The 17774-nt window shown below is 30.3% G+C and overlaps 2 protein-coding genes and 1 long non-coding RNA gene across 12 annotated transcripts in view; 1 reads left to right on the plus strand and 2 right to left on the minus strand.

Moving 5' to 3' along the window:
- The window catches only part of LOC105150454 (uncharacterized), a 234622-nt gene that overhangs the window by 50001 nt on the left and 166847 nt on the right, over window positions 1-17774 (plus strand). The window lies entirely within an intron of this gene.
- Window positions 1-17774, minus strand: part of LOC105150452 (glutamate receptor ionotropic, kainate 2) — a 159204-nt gene that overhangs the window by 14227 nt on the left and 127203 nt on the right. For all 3 annotated transcript variants that reach the window (XM_087413339.1, XM_087413341.1, XM_087413340.1), the window contains 4 exons: window positions 11397-11600; window positions 10403-10606; window positions 6961-7065; window positions 6169-6426 (listed from right to left, as the gene is read on the minus strand). In XM_087413339.1, coding sequence (XP_087269465.1) covers window positions 6169-6426; window positions 6961-7065; window positions 10403-10606; window positions 11397-11600 — 771 coding nt within the window. The remainder of the gene's footprint in view (window positions 1-6168; window positions 6427-6960; window positions 7066-10402; window positions 10607-11396; window positions 11601-17774) is intronic.
- On the minus strand, window positions 4055-6006 carry LOC147907384 (glutamate receptor ionotropic, kainate 2-like). The gene is made up of 2 exons (XM_087413343.1): window positions 5039-6006; window positions 4055-4468 (listed from the first exon to the last, which is right to left on the minus strand). The coding sequence occupies exons 1-2, from the start codon at window positions 5225-5227 to the stop codon at window positions 4256-4258; spliced, it is 402 nt and encodes a 133-aa protein (XP_087269469.1). The 5' UTR covers window positions 5228-6006; the 3' UTR covers window positions 4055-4255.

Raw genomic sequence — 17774 nt, forward strand, 5'->3', positions numbered from 1 at the left:
TTAATTGCGAATAATTGATAATCTCATGTAGGAATGTGATAGGAAATTAATCATCTATTTGATTAAACATTACATCTCAGCATTAGTATCTTCTGTTATTTCTAAATTTTTGATAGTCTAATCTGATGATATCTCGCAACAGGTATATCAAATACAATATATGATGCGTATGTAGTTCGTATTTGAGTAATTGCTTTTGCCAGTGATAATAGAAATGGATGACGAAGATGCGGAAGATCATGAGGTATCACGAGGAACATTATCAGGCGAGATACTGTTGAGGACATGTAATTGTTTTCACGTGCATCGCAGCTTAGTGTAAACAAAACCTCCTTTCTACCATGCCGTTGGCATTGTCGGAGAAACAACACTAACTCAAATCTCACTGTGAAACCTAACCTCGCGAATTTCCATGCTCTATAACAAATGATCACATAAGCAGCATGCATTTATGCCGCTGTATTTCTAGAAAGTTTTCAAGAGAAGCAATTAGCATTTAATACAGATAAATATTGCAATGCAATATCTATTTTTTTTATAGAATTAGTATTATAAAAGACAATTAAAACGATTAATATGATATGTAATAAACATGTATACGTCTTTAAAAAATAATTCATAAAATACGATTTGCAAATGTATTTGTAACAAGAAATACATTTTTAATTCGCTATTTATTATTTTAAATATTTTGTTACAATTTAATAATAGTAGATTGATAAGAATTACAATAGATCCGGAATGTTCTTTCTATCAGTTCTGCTTTTTAGTGACATATTTTCTTGCTTTTATGTGACATGAAATATGGAGCAAGTAAGTTCAGAAAACACCGTTCGATGCTGCAGGAAGAATATCCGCAGCAGTCATTCGTGTCATAAAAGTGAAGAATCGAACGTTGAATTTACTACCAAGAATTTACCAAAAGCAACTTTTATCTCACGCTTCTTGCATATAAAGTTCATTGCTCTTTAATCCATTTTAGTATTACATAGAACTAAAATCTCAAGGGACATTTATTTATTATTTAATTATTGTTACAAAACGTTATGTACTTTTATGTTAAAAATAGGAGGAAAATTATTTCAATGTAAATTATACGCCTTAATTACGAATATACAAAGTATTATATAGAATAACATCATATAAAACAATAATGTGACTTGTAAAATAAAAAACTAATTTGAAAACTACTGCAAAAAAATGAGTCGGTTGATATTTTAGTTAATTACTAAAACAATAAAAAATTGCTATAATAACAAAGACATAATTGAAAAGCATTTTGACTTATATGTGCATGCAGGGCTGATATTCGTTTTTTTAATTAACTTTTTTTATATTCACATTCATGTGGATTGTACATATAATAATTTTATAAACTAGTTTACTCTTAAGTTTTGTTTTCATTGACCGAAAATCTAAGCTTGAATACAATCAATATTTATTTAATAATTCATGTGCTTGTAAAGGTTGTATTTATTAATTTATTATCTTTGGAATTAATAATTTGTTAACACATATTTGATTATTATATAACGTGATAAATTATATTATTTAACAGATTTTTAAATATTTACACAATGCAACTAATAATTGTGTTGCAAGTAAAATAAGATAAAATTTTAAGAAAAAAGCTTTACTTGAGCAAGCTCCATTTTTTTTAATCTTTGTAAGTACGGCAAAAAAAAAAGAAAAGTATGGCGTGAATAATGACGTAGTTTCTTTCCCTCCGAATGCTTCCATTGTCCACAATAGCAATGCCGGTGCCGTCCCGAGTTCATATCTCGCGGATACTTTTCTCGCGATTGACGGAACTCTATACAATATTGCACGTATTATTCGACAACTAGAAACCAATTGCGCACTATTCTGCACCGCTGACATTCTTCATTCCATTCCCATCGTATTATACGCAGTGGAAGTAAAAAATCAAATATTGAAAAAATTTCTTGGAGCAGATTTATATGAAGACGAAGAATATTATAATTTTTTATAAGAGATATCTTATAACCAGCATGTATTACTTTAATAACGCATTCTGGATATTAATAAAATTAAAAGATAAAATAATGATTATAATAGTATTTGAATTATAAAGATCAAAGTTGACTAAAGATATTGTATAGAATTCATATACAGTGCTTTCATTTTGTTTGTTATTTATGATTAATTTTTCCAATTTATATTAGTGTTTTTATTTTAAACTAGTAATTGTGAAATATTTATCAGTTGAAAAGGAGAATGTTAAAAAGAGATCAATTTCTATCTAAAATAGTATAAATAAAAGGAATAGTGTTTTTTGTAAATTTTTATTTTGTTGATACGATAAAGTTATTAAAGAATTCGTGACATTTGAGGAACATCACGAAAATTAACCAAAACTATTGAAATTTATATAAATATATTATGTTCGTATCGTTTGTGAGAGTTGTTCAATTTTGTTGCTGAATAGACAAATTTTATATAGATTATTTAACAGTTAATTTTTAACATCTAAAATACGCTATAATACTGTTATAATTTATGAAAGATGTACGTTACATAATATCTTATTAAGGGTACCTAATTATAATCTGTGTATTTATCATTACGCGAAATGTAGTTATTTCTTTTGCTAAAATTAATATGCTTTTTTATATTGCTGTTTTGTAAAAATAGTAAATTTATTGTGATTGCTATATGCATTTCATGTATTTAAAGTCTCTCTTAGTTTTAAATTCGATGCTATTTATCTTCCATAATTGTTACGTATAGCGTACTTATATGGTGCCTTTGTGCATCTGACATTTATTTGTTTTTCGTGGAGTACACGTTGAATTTCGCGTTTTATGCAAGTAAAACCACTTAAAAATTTAAGTGAGATTTGCTACATTTTATACGCGTAAAATACGACAGCATATTTATAAAACGGACATAAAATGTTTTTATTAAAACTTATTTTTGCAAAAGCAAGAATTTTTTAAAAGCAAAAATTAATAATGTACATATTCTTTTTATCACACACTAACAATAAGGTATAGATCAGTTTCAATTTTTCATTCACGTAATTTTCTAAATTAAAGTAAGATATTTGGAATTAATAGTAATTTTGTAATGATGGAAAGTTTACTTCTAAGAAAATATAAAATACGGGTTCTTTGAGATATCAGAACAAATTTCTCTTAGCTTTATTATTTAGGTCGTATATTTTTTATTTTCCGCAAAATATTCCCAAATCTAATAAAGTTCTCTCCCTGTTCGGGGCATACTTAGTACATAACTGAACTACAGCGAGTAATTTCCAAGCGTACGTATATATGTGATGGCTAAAAAGAAGAAAACTGCTTTCAGTAGAATTGACTTGCGCGGGTTAAGTATAGATGCGAAAAAAATGGACCGATAATGCGAATGGAAGGTTGTGGCGTTGTAATTATATATACGTGTGTGTGTGTGTGTGTGTGTATGTGTGTGTATATATATATATGTGTATGTATGTATATTATATACTGTATATAGTATATCATATTTCATATATATATATATATATATATATATATATATATATATATACTCATACTTCATGAATAAATTTAATAATCGATTTTTCATTGATGTGTTAATATCCTCGATAATTAAAAGAAAAGAAAAAGAAATAAGAACATTAACTCGCAGAAAAAATGTAGATGGTAATAATTATTTACTACTTTATAATATATTTATTAAACATGAATTAAATATAAATATTTATATTAAATATGTGTGTTATATATGTGTATTTTGAATAGATTAAATATTTTATAGAAAAGTATGTGGCATTATTATGTGTACTCTTGACAAACTTTGTATCTTTTACCTCGTTAAATATTTATATTTATTATCAACGTTAAATATTTGCATTAAATTTTTCAAGCTATAATTTTTTAATGCGTCAAATGAATATTTACAGATAAAAATTATTTCATAAAAAGAAAATTCCTATAAATTGTTGTAAAAATTTCTGAATCAACATTCAGAACATTACAGTATAGAAAAATTACCTATTTTACTTTTCGATTCGAAATTTACGTGAGTCGCGGTAAAGTAATTACCATTTTCTGATTTTGCTAATGTTCTGCTTAAGTGAATGTTTTATCGCCGTAAAAATTTTAAACGAGTGTTTAAAGTATATTACGCTTTTTAATCATACGGTCTTTTTTAATTAGTGCAGTAAAAGTTAGTCGTTGAAGTAAGTATTTTTAATATGAATTTCTAGAAATCCAACAAGTTCTGCTAAGAATATTCATAAATGCACATATGTTAATAAAAAAAAGGAATGTTTCTTGACACGCGTTTGACTCCGTGGTGGCACGTTTACCTTAGGGTTGAGGTCGCTGCCCTGTTGCATAAGTGTGCCGACTGTAAACCAAAAACTGTTGGCCAGGCTGAACTCGTTGACAGTTCTCAGTAGAGGAATGTCGTCGCTGTCCGGATCCAAGGCGCTCACGTGACTGCCCTGGTGACAATGTGATGAGCCCCCCGTCGAGTGGTGCAGTTTTAAAAATAATTATACTAATTCTACTTAACTTATACTTCTTACATGCATTGTATATTTTTTAATATTTTTTTTTCTACACTATGCAGACATGGGTAATGTTATGAAGGACTGAAAATATAGATGTGGAATAACTCTGAATTTTTTTTTTTTTAGTAAACAGTATTTTCTTTAAGAAATACAGTTTTTCTTTTTTACAAAATATCTGTTTTCTTGCGTTATTAACGAAGAATGCTACATTAAAACATATGTAATTTCACATTCATATTAATTAATTGTTCTTTCTTTATCTAATATTTATATATCTTGTAATATGAACTCAGGAAATACAAATAAAAAATAAGCTTTGTTACAAAATTATATGAAAAGTATTATGAAACACTTAAAGTAACAATTTTTTAAATGATTGAAGAATAGTAGATACCTATTTTATTTTAATTAAAATATAAAATTACATAATATTTAAAAAAGCACTCTGCATTTTGTAATTTAAATACAGTCCATCGATCGCACCACTCGACGTGAGCCTACCTGCAAAGGACATTTGCAGCTTGGACAGGGAGACGGCTCCACCCACTCGAAGGGCGAGAATCTTGCCACTATCCATATCGTTAAGGACACCACCACGTAAGCGCCTAGCAAGAACAACCAGATCTCCATGGCGAGGGGAGTCATGAACGAGAAGAGCCGCGGTGGCGTGCGTTTGGTTACCTGAAGCATTGACGTTTGTTGTTACTAATCTTCGAGAATTGATCTGATCGACCTGATACGATATCGAAGATAAGATGTAACTTCATGAATGCAACAGTGCATTCTTCATGTCCAACCATCATATCGCGTTCCTTGCTGAAAAATAATTTGAAGACGCGAGATATAACTCTCGCATCGCTTCCTTGCACAACATTCAGTCTCTCAACGTCGAAAGACGATTCTTTATTTCGACGGAATTACGGAAGCGTATTATTCTCCGGCGCGCGTCGAGCAGAACACAATGGCGGTGCACTCTGAGTGCAATCGCCGTATGTGCTGCTTCTTTATTTTTTAACGAGAGATCGCTAACGTCGCAGGAAGTAATTGAGATTGGATTGTAAGACGCATAGTCCATTGATAAAAATGTAATCAGGTAGCGTATTCTAAATAATTTACTTTGAAAATGTTAATCTCTATCTTCATGTTAATCTTTGATTATATACAGAAGATTGATTGTATATTCTTTCTTCAATGATTAATGCAAATTAGAATAATGCATTACGAGCTTTAGCTCTGAAAACGAAATGGGAAAGGGGGGAGATGCGATAAATGCTTTAAAAGCAGATAAAAGATTTTACGATATAGTAACAATATCGCTCCAAGATTTGCTCGCAGATTATTTTACTCGCAGTGAGCATCCCTGTAATATTGCAAATATATGACTCGCAACATAAACAGATATAAACGAATTGACGTGTGCCCTGCAAACAGACATCTACTGTTTGCACTCTAGCGAGATGATGGATTTATGTGCGCCTCGTGAACGGGTACTGTGCAGCGTTCGGGGGCGGTGAACGTGAGAGAAACGGGCGGGCATGTCGGATGAAGGATGTCCCGACGGTGCGGGCGGTGAGTACGCGAAGGAAAACGGTAGAAGTAGTCCAAGTGGTGGAGCACCTCGTTGAGTGTACCTTAGGGTTGAGCCCGCTGCCCTGTCTGAGGAAGGTACCGGTGATGAACCAGAAACTGTTGCTGACGGTAAACTGGTTCTCTACCACGTCGCTCTCGGCCACACACGGATGCGGATTGTTCCACTCGTACGGGCTGAAGCGTGCCATCACGAAGAGGGTGAAGCTCACTAACATGTAGGCGGCGAGCACGTAGAGCCAGATCTCGACCGCCAGCGGATTCATGAAGGAGAAAAGCCGTGTCGGCTGACTGGACGGCACCTAAATTACGTCACGCTACGATTTTAATTAAAACGGATCTCGTTTCGTGGTGCGACGCGACGCGACGCGACGCGACGCGGCACGGTACGGCGCGGCGCTGCAGGCCGAGTCAACTTTTACGGCAATCCAGGATATTCAAAGGCTCTTTTCGCGCGTGCACGTTGAAGAAAGAGAATTTGTGAGACATGCAGATTATTTGATAAATTAATTTCTCGTATTTCTCATATTTAATTAAACGAATTAAAATCTCCTTGAATTATAATACATAAATACGTCTTGCGTATTTGTGACTGATATTATCGTAGAATAATTAACGTATCTATTGTGTTTCTCTCATTATTTAGTATAATAACGTGCTCGTATGAAAATCACTTTTGTTAATATGCTAATGCAATATGCATATTCTGAAATATAATCAAGAATTAAATATTAGAGACATAAATACGTACTTTGATGGAGGGATAATAAAATATTAACATTATGTCGCATACAAATGTAATTTTAAAAGAAATCGACAGCACGGTGTTAACTCACCTTAAATAAAATTCCAATTCCGAGATTCATAAACGGCTTTGTGAAGTCTATTACGCTTTCTCTAGCATAATTAATCGTCATGGAAGCAACTGCCAGATCCGCTCTCTGAAAGAATTAAGTACTCAACAGAGTTAAGAGAATTCAATTTCTTTGATAAAGTTGAAGTCGAAGTCATATAAAAATAGAGATGCTTATAACATCATGAAAGACAGTAGGAATTAATAATCACACAAAGAACTTTTATTAAAGAAATATTTCCCGTTCACATTTCATAGAATGCTTTCTCTTAAACAGATAAAAATAATTAATACGTATCGCGTAACATTTACATCAAGCAAATGTATTTCTTAACACATAAATGTATCGTGAATGAGAGGAATAAAAATTACTGATAAGTTTTCGTTTACTCTGCGAAATCGTGCATGAATTCTTTACGAACGTGCGAGCGTTGCGGACTATGAGACATCATTTATGTCATCCTCTTGACCTTAGAATATCCACCTACGGTTTCGTAGGTTTCCAGGTTAAGGCATCGTCCCTTTTCACAAGAAGCAAATTGCTTTGCATGTTTTATAAACTGCTGATCTTCGGTATTCAGAGAGTACGCTGAAACGACTATTGCGAACTTTGTGCATGTTTTCTCCGTCTCTTTGCATCTCATGTTTTAAATTAACGTTAGCAAATTTTTAATAATAATTTTTAATAACAATTATGGTTTTTTCACGATATATTGTAATGATTAATTTTCGAGAAAACTAAAGTCCTATATTAAATTATTTTTTTTTCCTCGCTTCTTTTTTCCTTATTATGCTTTTAAATGCGATATAAATAAAAAAAAATTTTTAGTTGCTAAAGAAATGATTAATATATGTAAAAATATTAAAATAAAAAGTTTTATAGCTCCAATAAATAAAAAGTAAGTAAATTATATGAGTCTCCGAGGTTGTTAATATATTAATAATATACAATATTTATAAAATGATAGAATATAATTAGCAAACAATTAGAATGTATTTATATTTGAAATAGAAATATCTTTATTACTTTATACCTTACATTTCTTATGCATAACAAAATGTTGCAGAATATATAGATATATTTATATCAAAGGCTAAATAGTTTATGTATCACAGTCACTAAAATTGGTTGTAGAATGTCAAAAGCTTTTAGCAATCGTGTAAATGTATATGCAATATGTATGTGATATTATCAGCAACAAATGCTTGAATTATCTATTGAGTAAAAACAAAACATTATCTCAGAGAGAGACGCTTGTTACATGCGTGCGATAAAATCAATTCAGCTAACTGCATATGCGCAGTAATAATAATATATGTATAAAATAAAATAATTATTCGTATAAAAATTAATATGCTTTGGGAAACGGTATATCCATTTACTTTGTCCATGATTAAAATATCATTGCAGATATTAATTTTTTATTTGGCTGCTAATGATTCTTTTTTAATATAATATATTGTATATATATACATATCAATATATCAATACTTGAATTGTACTATCGTCAAAAATTGTCAGTATTTTTAGAACCACAAAACTCGATTCAGATTTACTCTTATCAATAATATTTTTGCATAGTAACTATATGTGCGACTTTTCCACGAATAATATACGATTTTGTTTTTAAATATGCATAAGTCTGTTTTATATATCGCGCTCTGGTGCTTTCATTTTGTTTCGATAAAATTTCAAGTTCTATAAGTATTCTTTTTTTCAATTTCTGCTTTCTAATGCATTAATGTTTACGGGATAATATTTCCATTTTTCCTTAAAAATTCGCGAGTGAACATGTATTTTCTCTTCCTGTTAATATCGGCTACATAGATGCGATCGCGAGGAAACAGGAAACAGTACGAGTGGAGAACTACTTCTCCCCTAGTAACGGAAAGACAATATTTACCTTACTCTGGATATATACAAGCGCAGAAAAGTCAGAATTTTAATCAAAATTTAAAGAGAAATTGTTGATATTAGAAAAAGTTTAAAGATTTTTTGTTCTAAATGTTTTATTTTAATTATTAATAGATTTTTTGTTAATACAGGAAGTTAAAAATAAGTAATAAAAAATTGGAATAACAGAAAAATGAATAAAATAATGATTAGTAGTTTTATTTTTTTATGTATATATATTATTGATTATAAAATAATCAATAAATGAGGGTTTCATAAATTTTGATGTATTAAGTTACATTATCTGAAGCAAATATTAATGGTAAATTTTTATAATGTAGATGTTTATTAAATAATGTGAAGTTAATAATATTTTGAAAACATAAATATTATTAAATAAATATTTGTATGTCTTGTATTGAGAATTCGATTGCAAATTTGCATTTTTGTAGGCATTTCATTTGTAGATATCTCATTGTCCCAGTGGAATCAAACTTCGAATGAAGTTTAATTATATAATACATGTAAAACATTTTTTTTTAACTGAAATCTTTTCTAACTGATTAAAAATGAAGCGTACACCTGCTGAAATATTGACGCAGTGTTAATTTGCAGATTTATATGTATATCACGTTTCAATTTAATAATTGTGATATTGTAACAATTAACAGTAAATTTCAATTTATTGTGTAAATTATGCGAACATTGCGTATGCGCCTACTCGATCATGCAGACAATAATGGATTGGCGGCACAGATTAAATTCGAAAGATGCTCGGAAGTGCATGTATAAAACTTTGACTTTAATAACTGCACAATTTTACAATTCAAATGACAAAGTGCAACATCTGCGAGCTGATCTATGAATCGAAATATTAAATATTGTCGTTTGCTCATGGGAAAAATAGTTAATCCAGATGATTCTTGTATCCGACTACAAGCGTAATGAAATTCCTCGTGGGATGGATTTATTGCGACACGTCTGCGGAAATTTACTTTGCTTTGCATATAAAATCGGCCTCTTGGGTCGCGTATACCCATTCTCGTCTACCTCGATATTTCTCCTAATATACTATGTTTGTGCAATTTCAACAACATTATTAACACATTGCAATCGAAATTAGTTTCGATAAAGAAAATAATATTTAATATTATGTTCATATTTTCATTAATACAATAATCATATTTTTTAAATTAATAATAATTTGAAAAATGAGGTTTACTAGCTTATTATACGATTATTCGTTGTTTCTATTATTTAAAATAATTTAGATACTATATCAGATTCACAATAATATAGAAATGCAGATGTTTAATTAATTTACATCTTAATTACTTTTTATCTCGTGATATTCATTAAATTTTTTCTCGATTCGCGCAACATGTTGTTGATAATTCAATTTTTTAATTTTAATTTAGCGCATGTTAATACCAAGTTATCTCATTTATCGTATAACGTTTATTTTATTTCTTATAATGTTGTCATCGTGCAAATTATTGAAGGAAAACACAGTCTGTGTACTCTGTCTTACCTTATCCATTAGTTCACGCACGATTCCGTTCCACTCTTTCGTCTCGGGATCGTACACTCCATACATGTGATCGGGCACCAATTTGATTGCATATTGGAAACCGACTTGGTTGGCGATCGACTTGAGCAAATCGATGCAGAAGCCTTCGAACCTCGCGTTACCAGTCAAATTCTTATTTTCTTTTACCATGACGTAGGGTCTTTCCTGTGGAAGATTGGATCCCATTGATAGATCGTAGAATTGTGCTCATCGTGACAGGGGAAAGGCAAAGGCAAATCCTTAAAAATTCTTATTTCCGCGTGAGATGGTTATATAAAAAAAAAAAGGTGGGAAAGAAGCCGCCGTTCCATGCAAATATATAGCATTTTGATCGCTTGCCCCTCAAATATTTCCTTTTTGCAACACAGACATGAATTTTTTATTTTTCCGAGAATACACAATAACACCGATAAAACGTTCCTTCAACCAAGATTTTTCCTTAATATGACAATTCGCGATTCTGCTATTTTTTCTTTTTAATATTCTCTCTAAAGCGTCTCTGAATTTTTTTCCTTACGAAAACGTTACGTTACGTTACATTATATTTTTTCCTTACGAAACGATAAGATAGTAATGAATCAAATTACGTATTTGAATATTTAACATAATGATAAAGATAGAAACGAGAGTTTAGAAATCAAGTTTTCTAATTTCTATATATGGTATTATTTGTCTCATTATTTTAAGATCAATTTAATATGAACATACCGAGTAATTTAACATACTTTTGTGACTCATAAATTGTTAGATATTATTTATAAGTACATATTGAAGATGCTATGTGGCTTAAATGTGTGGACACTATCTCTACGCGGCATAACAAACTTACCCGACCCCATTTAGAGCTGCTTTCATAGCTCCATACGATCCATACACTTGCAGTATCCTGCTTAATGATTAATTCTAACGCTACGAGGTCGCAAACGTGACTAAATTGGATACAAGGTATCATTACCTCTCTCGTCATCACCACGAGCGTAATGTTGGTCGTCGTGGTCTCGTAAAAGGCGTCTAGATCCGTGACATTAATACCAGACCCGGATTTCCACTCGCCGACTTTAACAAGCTCCTCTTTTTTTAGTTTTAAGAGATCCAACTTGAAATTGTTTCTCTTTCCTTCATTAAATTCAATATGTCCGGTTAATCCATGTAAGCCTGCCTGCAACAGAAACACTCGTATAAATCTAAATCCGTGTCGATTAGGTTTATTCATTAGTTTGTTGTAATAAGTAATAAATGATTGACATCCTTCATTTTATGTATTACAAATGTGTTACTATTAATATTTTTAATTACTGCAGAAGTATCATTTAAGCTTCTCTCCATAGAGCAAAAATGTAGCGGTTAATTTTTTATTTTTAAGGATTTTTTATTTTTATGATAATGTATGTAGCTCGTATAATTCTTCAAAACTTTGTATCTCTACTATTTAAAAATAGATAGGATGTGAGAAAAATTGCACTTTTATGGTAAATAGTGGTCTCTCATGAAGAAGATAACAATATTTCGAAGTCAAATTTTAATATGCTAAACGTTACGAAATTAAATATTACCATCCAAATTATCATTAAATAAAATACGAACATCGAAAAATAATAAAACTTTTATACGCAACATTATACTCATAACTGTTTAATAACGAACAGCCGGATTTACTATTCGTTAAATCATGTGCGCGTCTGATTCTGATTAAATTTATTTTTCCTCCGTGTCCAGTAGCTCACAGACACGCACACACGTATACACGATTCATTGCTGACGGCCTACATTTCCGGTGCATACAGTTGGCGAAATTTTTCGCATTAATTACCGTTTGCAGTCTACCGGCGGTTTGCGCATAGTTTATTTGATTTATCTTTTTCCTTTTTCAGTATATGTTAGTTTGTCGAGTTGATAGAATATTCATCCAAAATGTGCTTCTTTTTAAACTTGATCACTTATTCTATCAGTACAGTAAGATAAATCCTACATTGAAAGAAAAATTTTTTGATATTTGTGTTTAATCATAATTATAGTTATTATTGTTATAACAATAGTAACAACTGTATAAAATAAAATATACACTATCAACAAATATATGTATACATATAGCTGGAATCGATTAACATTAATTATAGCAGTAATAAACGTAATGATAGTAATATATAATTATCTATAGTCACAAATACACAAAATTTATCTTAGTATCTGTATAATTTTTGAATTTTTATGTAAATATTTTTATTACATTATTAATCAACAGTATACTCAATATAATTAACAGTATTCTCAACTTAGTATTCTCATGATATTATTTAATAAAATATTATTGTTCGTTGTCTTTTTAATGCATGAATATTTGAATATCGAAGCCTGATGCATGCTCATATAACTTTGTGGACGCATCTCGTGTTTCATTCTATTTGTAATATGAATTTAATCGGAAATGATAACTGTGTGGAATGCGAGTGAGTTTATTATATTAAAATGATCGATATCTCATCTACATTAAAAGAACGGATTATTCGAACGGATTTTTATATGAATATCTCGTTCATATTGCTCAATCCACTACACAATAAGAATAAATTCCTTAAAAAAGGAAAATTTAATTCCATTAAAGGAAAATTTAATTGTTATATACAGATTTTTATATTTTTTTTGAGAGACCTCACAGATAAAAAAGACTGTTACTGAAAAATTTTAACAAATATATACATATATAATTTTTCTATTTTTTAAACATAAATATGTTATTAACGGTCCATGAAAATCACTATAACTGTGAAAAGTTATTACATTATTTGAATTATCTTAGCCAAGAAAAAAGCTTTTAAATCGAGTTACAAAGTTTTACAAATTTGGCGCAGTTGTTAACACGATTTGGTAAAAGCCGGTGCATGTACAAAAATACAATGGTTTTCACTCGTCCGTGCTTGAGGTAGTTATCTCCAACGTATTTTTACAACCTTTATGATTCCATGAAACGTATTGTCAAATTATTTCGGAAAAAAGAAATCTTCTTTCATCAACCCGACAGCTGACGCGAGAATTTTAGCAGTGATTCTACGGTCAGGATTTTTATCGGGCTGTCAGCAGCGATATTGCGAATCGTACGCTGATCAATAAATCTCCGTCGTGATATCTCGTCAGTCGACATCGACGAGCCGGTTCGCAAAATCAAAAATACGCCGATGTTCGCGAAACAAATGGTAAGCGCGCCGGAAGTAACCTGGGCACCGCCACATGTATTTTCGGTACTCGACGTGCTCTCCATCCGACGAATACGCACGTTAATTACGCTATGCGTGCGTCGATGCATCACGCGTGTAAAACCATTACACACGCGTACATTGTACACAACAGAAAACGCAGCTCAGGATATTTTGCGGAAGCATGTCGCTATGTACGAATAGTTTAAAAAAAAAGGTAATAAAACGCGAAACTATCATTTGTAAAGGATTGATACGGAATATCCGGATTGTTTACAAAATAAAATTTTGTAAAAATAGTGTAGGGGAAGTTGCTGCGGTTGCTTGAATTGTTTTATATATATATATATATTAGGTGTTGGAATTAATTCGTAGCGTTTTTAATGAAAGAATGTTATTTATTTCACATGAGCATTAAAAAATACATTAATGAAAGTACTTCCCATCACTTGTAAAACGCTACGAATTAATTCCAACACCTAATATATATATATATATATGTGTGTGTGTGTGTATATGTATATATAAATATAAAATATTGATGAATGAAATATAGGTATATCTATATTTTATTACTTAATATAAGTAACGTTTAATAACATCAATAAAAAATAAATGAGTAATATAGACAAAAATTTAACAGATTACATCTTATTTTTATTTTAGAGGAGTATAATTATTATGTATTTCTTTGCAAATCGGGATTCTTAATTGCTGTCTTATACTTCGCCAAAATTACTGTATTTCATGTTATGTAGTTGTACAGTATTTGTCTATGAAAACTAGTACTAGCATTCCTCGCTAACTTGCATTCATGTGGGTACACGATGGTGAATTGTATTCCCGTCGTCAGCACACATAAATCCATTTGCTAGCGTTCAGTAACGAAGTTGCGTTGTTTCTACGTCCAGTTGATATCAAAACATATTAGAAATAAGACATTGTTATTATCATTGTTACATTGAAATAAAGAGCATTTCTATGATAGTTATTTTTACAGCACGCGTAATATTAAACACATATATTGCACTTGGCTGTTAATTATAATTTTGTTTTATCATAAGAATATTGAATTTCGATAAATTATTTAAACCTGTAGAATAAATAGTCAAGAGGGTAAGTTTTACATAATTTATAATAATTAATTCAGCATTTTTATATGTATTTTAAATTGGAGAACGACATAAATTTTAATAGAATTTAAAATTGAATATGTATACAAAATTGAATTAAACTTCTGAATTTTACATAGCCATTATTAAATAATTTAAATATTGTTTAGTAACGTACGTTGATAATTTTAATTAAAACAGAATAAAACGCATGACGTATTATTACTTTTTACGCAATACATTTGTAAAAAATAAACAATATTTTTTTGTTTTAATAAATATATTTTACTTATTTAGAATTTTTCTACATTTTACGTATATTTTAGTAAACTTATGCATATTTTAATTGTTATTAGATTAAAATCTATTTGTTAGCTAAAATATGTTAAAATATGTAAATATATGTTTTTAAAAATATGTAAAACGTAGAAAAAAATTTAATTGCGGCTGATTAATTATTTTATACTTTGGATAAATCAATTGTTTCTTATTCACGCACATTTGCTTCCCTTGTGTTCTCATACATGTTTCCACACCTTTAGAGTGTGGAAATAGAAGTGTATCTGAATAGGCAAAGCTGCAAAAACCGCCTATACTTGCGGAGGTACATTAATCTTGCCGCTTTTATAACGAGTTTTACCTTTCAGTACTCAGCTCAAGTTGCTTAAACGATGTAAGGTTTGGGAAGATTTTTAAGCGTAAATTAATATGTGAAATTTGTCAGAATTATAAAATAATTAATATCATACACATATATTATTACATTTTACGGAAAACTAAAATTATATTACAGTCACATGATGTATAAATAAACGTGTGTGTGTGTGTGTGTGTGCATGTATATAATATATGTTACATGGAAAAAGAATGTTGGTGATAAAAAATTTAAATCGACAGTTAATTTTTTTGTAATAAAATTATTAAACGGTTTCCTGTTTAAATACTATGATGGTAATACTGGCTTAAAATGTTAAGCTAGTCATTATCCGCTCAACATTACCTAGAAATACGTTCGCATTGATAATTTACCAGATCGCTCATTTATTTACACAGTTTATTCACAGAACGGCAGAAATGGCGGACACGATTATTTCGTTAATAGGATATGGTCACGTCGGAAGCTGCCAGTTTACCGTCGCACAGGATTTAAATGCATACGCGGAATGTAACCGCGATAGTGTAGTCGCGCACGGTATATACTATCTCTTCGCAGCACGCTATTTATTTCGGATTTAACATGAAAGGAACGTCGATAACCGATACGGTGCAGCGACGTTTCGGAAAGTACCCCAGCCACGAGACGAGAACGCGTTGATATTTACGAACAAGTAGATACTACGTGAAAGGAATAGAGTAAGCAAACTTACCAGGAACTTTCATAATTTCTATGGCAAAGTTCTTTTTCTCTTTTTTTCTTTTTTCTTCTTTTTCTTTTATTTTGAACCTATTTTTATTGCCTGATAACATTGTACGTCTTAACCGAAACGCAGTGCATCCAGATAATAAAAAGATAGTAAGAGACTAAACGATACTCAAGATACAGTTTATATCGCCATATATCACACGTTTCCTTGTCGCTGACAATTGTCGAAGATATACTGCTAAAAATCTGTGACTGTATAGCGACAAAATTTTGAAAAATTGTCACGACTTATCGATGTAGCCTTCTTTCATTTTCGCACGTTTTCGATTATTCCGGAGATTCCTGGACTTTTCTACAAACTTTTAATTTTCTTTGCCATCATAGAAAAAGGGAAACTTTATAATACCGCGTAAGAAAAAATGTTACAGGAATTATTTACAACACAATTAGAAGCCGTCTTTGTGTAAACTTATATAAATTTCTGTGACACATGAAACGGTGCGCATCGTTATGCTTCCCATTCCGATAATGCAACTGTTTTTTAAAACTCGATGTTATGAACTTAAAATATCGGATTTATATTGATACGTTAAACGTAATATCGTTTGTAAAACACTCTGCGAAAGATAATACCAGATTAAAAAGAAAATTTAATAATTTTCTCGAAAAGATATTTAAAATTATTGTGATTTTATTAATACTCTTAATTCTATTATTTTACGTAATAAATATTATATATATTTTACATAATACATTCAATAATATAATATTAATGAAAATGCTTTTGTAGTTTATTACATCTTTTCATCAAAATGTTACGGTTGCTATGTACTTTGTACTTGAGTTAATGTTGTTTACGCATTATTGTATAAGCAGATAGCTGTGAAAGAGATATCAGTCTTTTTGAAAATAATTTCGCAATATGGCAAGCATTATTTATTATATATTTCTATCATTTATCGGAAAGGAGGATGTTTATTTTCCATGATGTCCATTAGTTTGGTCCGAGGGGATAATTACTTAATGTAATCATGAGACACAGTCCTTGTGAAAATAATTATAAAATTCATATAAAATCTTTATGTATAATCTGATAATTACATATGCAATCACGAGAAGTCATTGTGTATAATATTAAATAAAATCGTATATTTTATCAAATGACTTCATATGCGTGAAAAAAAATTATTTGTAATCAGATGAAATGATATGAAATCAAATAAAATCATGTAATCTGTGGGACAACATTTCAATTAGTGGTTGAATTATCTTCTCGGTTCAGCCCTCGCCGTTACACAGTAAACTATAATATCATTTTATAAAGTTTATAATATAATTGAAGGTGTACACATATATTTTTAATAGAGAAAAGTTTCTTATTATAAGTATACCATAGAATTTTAGTCTTAATAAAAAAAATAATCACATCAATGTTGGGAAAGATATCTACATTGGCACGCTTTAGTACCTATAACAGCTTTTTGTAGATCTTTTAATGAAAGCAATATGGACAATACGGTGGAAAATCAACGTTTCAATTCCGTTTTAGTTTAATTAAGCCAAGTAATCTTTATTTACTTTTAATTGAATAAAGAGTAGTATTGAATCGCTTTTCCTCCCTGCATCACTATCAAAACGCGATTTCTGCTTTCCCTCAACAATCACTT

This window comes from Acromyrmex echinatior, chromosome 14, assembly GCF_024713525.1.
Source record: "Acromyrmex echinatior isolate Ae372 chromosome 14, ASM2471352v2, whole genome shotgun sequence".
Taxonomy (NCBI): domain Eukaryota; kingdom Metazoa; phylum Arthropoda; class Insecta; order Hymenoptera; family Formicidae; genus Acromyrmex; species Acromyrmex echinatior.

Excerpts from the sequence above, each read along its gene's own strand:
- LOC147907384 (XM_087413343.1), bottom strand. The coding sequence starts at position 5,227 with ATGCTTCAGGTAACCAAACGCACGCCACCGCGGCTCTTCTCGTTCATG. Across the intron at positions 4,469-5,038 it reads GCTGCAAATGTCCTTTGCAG|GGCAGTCACGTGAGCGCCTT; the intron begins GTAGGCTCACGT and ends CATTGTCACCAG.